This window comes from Phymastichus coffea, unplaced genomic scaffold, assembly GCF_024137745.1.
Source record: "Phymastichus coffea isolate CEN01 unplaced genomic scaffold, Cenicafe_Pcof_1.1 PCOF00175, whole genome shotgun sequence".
In the NCBI taxonomy this organism is placed as follows: Eukaryota; Metazoa; Arthropoda; class Insecta; order Hymenoptera; family Eulophidae; genus Phymastichus; species Phymastichus coffea.
Window position 1 is genome coordinate 2,087 of NW_026706986.1, and position 7,702 is coordinate 9,788.

The following is a 7,702-nucleotide window of genomic DNA, read 5'->3' on the forward strand; positions in this document are numbered from 1 at the left end:
AATGAAGATGTGCGAGAGAGAAAAATCGAATACGCATGACTTTAATACGATGTATACGTGAGAGATATTTGTTGCGGGGCAGGGTATTTTTTCACATATGCTTCTTTTCTTCCCCCACCGATTCTTTTGATCGGTGAATCTTTTGAAAAATAAAACAACACGATAATAGAATTTTTCACGAAAAGGCGAATAATAAACGAAACACGATTCATAATGTACACTACAGCCCCTCCGATTTTTTTGGCTCCTTCGTGTACATTAGTTTAATTAATGTCGCCTGCGGTGACTCGTATACATACATGCGAGAGAGAAAAAGAAGCTCATAAAAATTAAGACTGCATCATCGTCGCCCAAGATTAAACTTGACAGTTTCGCCGTAGAAGAGAGAAAGAAAGAGAGAGAGAGAGAGAGAGAGAGAGGAGAGAGAGAGAGAGAGAGAGAGAGAGAGAGAAGGAGGAGAGAGAGAGAGAGAAAGTTGCGACTGTGCTGCTGTCGCAGCTCGTAAATCTGTCGGGTCTATTATAAATTGTGATTTTTTCGAAGCAGCCAAACGATAGTAAGAGGGGAGTAGTCTCGTGAGGCATGAATGCGTGGTGAATATTATGCGAGTGAAAGAAAGACGGTTGAAAGCTCCCGCGTTGTCTTTTTCACGCGGTATATGGTTGTACCCTACTTCATGGGTAGGCGTTTTTCCCTTTGAAGTTTCGATGACTTGTCGACTGCTGAAATAACGATAATACTACTATAGGAGCTATTCGACGGTGCGGGAAAGCGCCAATCCACGAAAAAAGCCAATACACCAAAAATCGACTGCAACGTTTGCGCACGTACGGCATCACGTAATAAATTACCAGCTAATCAATCTCTCTCTCTCTCTCTCTCTCTCCTCCTCTCTCTCATCTCTCTCTCCTCTCTCTCTCTCATCTCTCTCTTCTCTTTCTCTTCTCTCTCTCTCTCTCTCCTTCTCTCTTTCTCTTTCTCTCTCTCTCTCTCACTCTCTCTCTCTCTCTCTCTCTCCTCTCTCTCTCTCTCTCTCTCTCTCTCTCCCTCTTCACTACACCCACAGTCGCCGTCTTGTCTGTGTTTTCTCTCTCGTCGTTGATCCGCAAATATTGATAGCAATGCCTTCGCGTGTAGCCCTCGTAAAAGTCTTGTGCTTGATTATGAATCTTCCGTCTTCTTCACGTGTATTTTACGTTACAGTCATCATCTCCGGATCGTAAAGTGCGTTGTGTCCGTTCAGATTTTCCTCGCTATTGTGCGAGCTCGTGAGTGATTACTACGTGGAATTCATCGCTTGGATAATTGTTTGCTCAACGCGCAACCTCCAAATTTCGAAAAACAAGCAAGCAGCAAAATCAATGTCAACGTGCAACATATCGCGAAGCGAAACCATGGTTAATTGCCAGCAGCCAATTGCAAATCCGTTCCGTTGCTGGCAGGCGTCGGCGTGCTGTCGTCGTCGTCATCGTTGTCGCTGCTCCCCACGCATTCAGTTCGTGGGGATACCATTAGTTTAGGCATAGAGGATATAGCTCCGTAGCTGAAATCCAATAGTATCTGATCCGCGAGGCGATGCATCCATTAGTTTAGGGAAGGAGGACCTGCCAAGTAATACATCGCCACGTGTGCGCGCGTGTATGTCACCAGCTCTTAATGTAACACGAGAGCCTTGAGTTCTAGACGCCAAGAGTAATCTCGATAATGGCTGATAATGAGCACACCTGCTTACTTCTCCTCGAGCTGCTACTTGCGTCGGTGAGCTTACGTAGTACAGAAAGGATGATTTTTATTCGAGGGTGATCGGTTAGCATTATGCGAGATTTAATATTCGTAACATGTTTTTTGTACGCGCCAACTGATGTTTGGAACGTGTGTTGGTTTGTTGCAGATTTTTCTATTTGTACCACTTCACCTTCTACGCTTATCAGTATCGCTTCAACGGGCAGTACAGTAGCTTAGCACTCGTCACGTCATGGCTCTTCATACAGGTACGTTGAAACTGTTATTTTTCCATAACAAACCAGCACGTTTATTCTTTGAAGTGGAAAATGAGATTCTTTTGTGTCTTGAAAATGATGATCGTTAAATCGTCGCTAAAAGTTCTTGTTGATGAAACTGTCAATCGTCGTATCGTAGCGGCAAATTTTGCCTCTTTGAATGTCAATCGCAGGGACTCCTCGTCGCAAAACATACGGTAATGGATCTCCCTCTTTCTTTCGCTTGTTTCCCTTGTTACATCATTACAACAGAGACATTACTCACCGAAACGATGACGTACTCTTGTTTCAGCAGATAGCGATATATTACTATGTCGACTGGATGAGTCGTAATAATTAATTTAATTGCTCTACTCTCAGTTATGTCGATGCTGTTACGTAAACTGTTGTATTGTGTATTGTATGCGAGGTTCAGTAGTTTCTCAAATTTACAAACGTGCTCGGCTATAATATCTTATATCGATTGCACTATAAGAAAAAAGAGATTGTCCAGTCATCAAGGACTAACAGATTTATATCTGGCAAGAGACTCTCTCTTTCTCTCTCTCATCTTCTGCAGAACCCCAAAGGGTTATACTACCGTTACTGTATTTTGATTTTGGACGCTATATAACAGAGTTGTTGAGTTGGGGTGAACAATTAAACTTGCGAAACGGTAACAATCAACTCCCCACGACATAGCATCATTATCATCTCGGTGAAAATTCGATCGCCGTGTCTGCTTTTTTTTTTCTTCTTTCGTTTTGAGTGTGTGATTTCTGAAAATTTATTTTCTCAAGTAATTAACTTTTAAGCTGATTTGGATGCAGAGTAGCCAAATGCTTCAATATTTCAATACGTCATAAAGCTTGGCAAACTAATCAACGGGATATCGCGAACAGAAGAATGACAACTGAAGTCTTATCTCGGACCGTGAATCGCTAAATGCATGAACACTCGTTTGCACCATTATGATCTTCATCTGTAGTCTTTGATTTTGTATAACACTGTATATGTAAAATAAATGATGGCGGTATAAGTAAAAACGTTTTCTTACATGCTAGTGTGAATCGCAAGATTATTTTGAAAATAGATTTAAAGAAAATGTATTTAATTTTGTCATTTTTTATTTGGAAAAAGGAAATTAATTTCGACATTTGAACTTCAATATTTTTTCCGTCGAGAAATGAATAAGAAATAAGTTCTATTTTAATACATTGATATCACACAAAGCCATATTCGTCATCTAACGTCTTCGCGATCTGAAAATTCCATCAGGCCTTGCTTCCTTTGACCTGTGCACGTTGGCGTTTCGATATTATTAGCTTCTCTGACAACTTTTCTTCCTCTCTCTCTCTCTCTTTCTCTCTCTTTCTCTCTCTCTCTCTCTCTCTTTCTCTCTCTTTCTCTCTCTCTCTCTCTCTCTCGACTCTATAACTCGGCAGAGACGAGGAATAAAAAATAAAAAAGAATGTCACGCGAGAACCAAGGCACAGAACAAATTTGGCGAATTTCCATATAAATTTGCTGGCGGCGTTGTGACGTCCGCGTGCTTGCAATCAAACTAACCCTCTCCCTTCCTCCGCTCCCGACTACGACTCTTGCGCAAACTGAATATTTTGATGACTTTTGTCATAAGTCATTGTTCAAATTATTTGGTGTGTCCAGCTTGGCAATTCAGTGTAGACTTTACACCAAAGTTAATCATGTCAATTATAGTACAATAAAAGTTTGGAGACGTATGTGTACGGCTCTATGCCGCAAGCTTCACAGAGCTGACCTCAACGTCAAAACAACTAAGTTTATACGAACACCTCCTGCAGTCCAACTCTTGCCCCGGCTAATTACAGCCTAACCACAGTAGCAATCAGATCGAATTGCGAATGAGTCTCAGTCAGGGAGCATTTTTCGAATGCAAAAGATGAAAATCAGTAATTTTATTAAATTATTGCAATAAGTAGGTAAGCTAGCGGCTTAGCAGCTACAATGTACCTATTCCCAATTGAACATAGCTAAATTACCATGAGGAGAGTGGCCAGTTCAGATTCGTCGAAAGTTTGCAGTTACACGTATGGACGCCAAGGGGTTGCGAGAGATTTTAACAAGAAAAATGATCCCACAAAGTTACGTCCCCAACGCACGTCTCCACTTTCGTTTTACTCTCGTGGGGCGTTATCTCTTTCCGGATACGCACTAGATCCGATTTCGCTCTCTCTCTCTCTCTCTCTCTCTCTCTCTCTCTCTCTCTCTCAGACACTTACTCACTCTCTCTCTCTCTCTCTCTCTCTCTCTCTCTCTCTCTCTCTCTCGGTTAGCTGGACGCGTGATTTATTATTAATCTTCGGATCTTCTGTTGCCTCAAATTGGTTATTTGATTCTCTATACGTCCAAAGTAGTTTTCATAAGGCGCTGACTTTCCAATGCGACGAAGTTTGGGAAATGAGAATGCGGAGTGTTAAATTTCAACTTCTGTATTTCAGCATTCAATGCTCTACTTCTTCCACCACTACGAACTGCCGATGATCCTTCAGCAAGCGCAATTGCAACAATTGCTTTACCGTAACCATGCCACTGGTCAACCGGGTGGAGGTGCTGCTGGGGGAGGTCAAGGAGGCCGACAGCAACAACCATCAATGCAAGCAACTACTCCGTCGAACGATGCTCAAGCTACTGCTGCTGCTACTGCTGCTGCTGCTGTTGCTACTGCGTCGCTGCCAGCCGCTGAACAGCAAGCTGAGACTAGAAGTCAACAGGATTACATTAGTGATTTGTCGAGGATCGATAATCTCAGTGATATTCATCCCGGGCTTCAGGCTGCGGTCGACAGTGGTGGTAAGTTAAGATTGTTTAGTCTGCGGCATTTCAAATATCTTTTTTCATAACTATCAGACGCGAATCTTTGCTAATGATTGTTAGAAGCGAATCGTTCTTCATCATAAACGTAGAACGAATGTTCTCTGCTAATTGCTGAAACCGAAGGAGGATTGAGTGATTTTTTTTTCTCGTGATACGTAATCTACGATAAGCGTAAATCTAAACAGACATTCCAACTGATAAAATGTGCGTCGGATCGGAAATAAAAGCTTTTAATTTGGCCCCCTAGCGATCCGAATCGCCTGGTAATAATTGCTTTTGCGCACGGGCGACAGCCGCAGGCTCGAAAGCCATGAAACTCAAAGCCTCGCGCGCGTAACATTAACGCGCGAGCGCGGGAGTGTATAACGTGTCGCGGCTCTTTTTGTCTATGCCTTTGTGCAAAGCGCAGCACGGCTGTGCCGCAGCGCGGTTATATCAAAATACGAGACAGTCGCACCTGCACCGCCATACGATTCCGCGGTCGATGCTGCTTTTCTCGCGATGAGAACGTGTTCATGAGAGAACTGTTTTAGTTCAGCACGGGGCAAATTGCGATAGATACGAGTTTGATGCTTTTGTTAAAGTTTCCGCGAATCGTTATGTCGAGTGTCAATCGATGTAGAATGCTTGCTATTTTGAACGTTTTGCCTTGAGGTATTTTACCTCGATGATTTAATGGAAATAACCTCCCGCGCTTCAAAACAAAACCGATCGCGTTCTCTTAACAGATTGATTACCATTTACACGTTTCGGAGCTATTCGAAAGCAACAATTAGCATTTCATACTCGACACTACAGTCGTGAGTTGCCTAGGTTCGATTTTTGTTTACACCCGTAAAACTAATACTTAATATGAAATAAAATTAGATTGAAATTAATGCTTCGATACAATTTCAAGATGATGCTTCTGCGGAATGAATTTATATGAGCGTACATACACGCACATAGTTTTTAACGAGGAAACATTTATGCCGTATAATTTAGGGTGTTGTATGTGCGAAGAATAAATTATTCGCGAGAGAAGAATAATTTAGGATAATTACGTATAAAACTCGTTAATTTTTTTCAAATTTTTTAGAAAACTTTTAATAACTATTTTGCTTTTTGGTAGAAATGTTTGCGTAAAAGTTACGCGTGATCAGTAGTAAAAACTAATTTAGCTTAGACGTAAGGTTCAACAAATTCTTTTATCATCATTACAGTAGCCTCGATTGATTCGGCGACAATAACATCGTCCACGGAATTGATAACGTTACCCACGACGAATAGCGGCAGCAGCGGCACCTCATCGTTCGAGACATCGCCATCTACGCTAACTACGACGATGGCCTCAACGGCTATAACGACGGTGAGTAGCAGCAGCAGTAGCAGTGAAGGTTCGTCGGAAAGCTTCGAAGTAATCGAGGCACCGAGGACTGCTAGGGCAACCTCGACCGACTGTTAACTAAAATAAAAAAACAAGAAAGTTCGACGAGTTCCTCGAGCGCCTTGTGCTTGCTCGTTCTTTTACCGTTCGAACGATATGAAAGAGAGATAGCGTGAGAAAGGGATGTACAAGCGGTTCTTCGTACAGACGGAGAGAGCGACACGTTGTTATTTATTGATTTTTTTGTATAAGTGGTTGTTCCTCCCTATCCACTGTCTTTATTCTTGTGTCCCTTCTTATTCGCTGCTTCTTATTTTTTTTTTAAATTTTAAGCATCGCGTCGATGAGAGATACCAGCGGAACAAATGTGTGCTTTTCTTTTTTTCTATAGTATATATATATATACATGTATGTAATTGATCTCGGTTAAGACTTCGATACGAGGACTTGTAAACTAATGAACGCTTTATGTAATATGTACAGCTCAGTTGAGTCTCGTACGTACGTCTTTGTGGGACTTTTAATTTAAAATTAGATGGAAAACAAAACGAAAGAACGAAGATAGTTATATACATATAGGTTTTTCTTCTTATTTGTTTTTCTTTTTATGTCCTATCTTCGGATAATTTCTCGTAATTGAAATAATATTTGTCAATGAGTGCACAGAAATTTTGAATAAAAATTATGATCTAATTTTTTTTATTTCATTGTCATTTCCTTCCATTGTTCTTTGTATTCTTGGATAATTTGTTAAATAATCGATAACTATACGACTCATTCGTATCAGGATATTCACCAAGATAGACTTTCATCTACGCAAACTCCATAAAAAGCAATCGAAAACTTTGCTGCCTTGTCGGAAAGGTATTTCCATATAAGCACGACAAAAAAGAAAACGAGAGAAAAAACTTAAGCCGCAGCATCGAGATTAAGCAGTGGAATTCTAGCGGATTCGAAATTACAAGTCGAAGATCGGCTCATTTCTAAGATGCAGGATACAAGACGGAGTAGAAGGAAAATAAACAAGTCGTTCATCATAGACCACGTGTGTGTGTGTGTGTGTGCAGATGCACATTCCTGCGCCAGATAATCTCCGCACGATTATTATTTATACTTCGAACCTTATCGATCGTATCCTGTTGGGCGCGTTGTTCGCGCTTGAAGAGTGCCTTCTGGCTAGTATCATTTCTTGAATGCGAATACATTTTTGCTGTTGATTTAAAAATGAAAGGGTGCATTTTCATAAATAACCAACGCAAATGTAGTATTTTTGGCTAAACAAATATTTGTTCAGAGCAAAATGAAAAATTAACGGATCCAAGCGATTTTCAAGGGTAAAAAAATCTAGGAAAAATCGCATAATATCACAACACTATTGATAGCGTTGCGGCAAAAAAACGAAGAGTCTGGGAGGAAGAGCAGTAGTGGCAGATTTAAAACAGAGGGAATCCCCAACCGAATGGAAATTGATCGTTTTTGGTGGGGGGCGTCGCGTCATGGC

General features: G+C 41.1%; 1 protein-coding gene across 1 annotated transcript; it reads left to right on the top strand.

Annotated features, from left to right (window-relative positions):
* The first annotated feature begins 1,704 nt into the window (after positions 1 to 1,704).
* LOC131673398 (membralin-like) lies at positions 1,705 to 6,888 on the top strand. The gene is made up of 4 exons (XM_058951351.1): positions 1,705 to 1,799; positions 1,892 to 1,991; positions 4,460 to 4,811; positions 6,038 to 6,888. The coding sequence occupies exons 1-4, from the start codon at positions 1,705 to 1,707 to the stop codon at positions 6,277 to 6,279; spliced, it is 789 nt and encodes a 262-aa protein (XP_058807334.1). The 3' UTR covers positions 6,280 to 6,888.
* Positions 6,889 to 7,702: the final 814 nt, after the last annotated feature.

Bases quoted from the DNA above. Each gene is read 5' to 3' on its own strand.
- LOC131673398 (XM_058951351.1), top strand. From the start codon at position 1,705: ATGGCTGATAATGAGCACACCTGCTTACTTCTCCTCGAGCTGCTACTT. The intron at 1,800-1,891 runs GTGATCGGTTAG...GGTTTGTTGCAG, and splicing joins AGGATGATTTTTATTCGAGG to ATTTTTCTATTTGTACCACT. The intron at 1,992-4,459 runs GTACGTTGAAAC...TCTGTATTTCAG, and splicing joins CGTCATGGCTCTTCATACAG to CATTCAATGCTCTACTTCTT.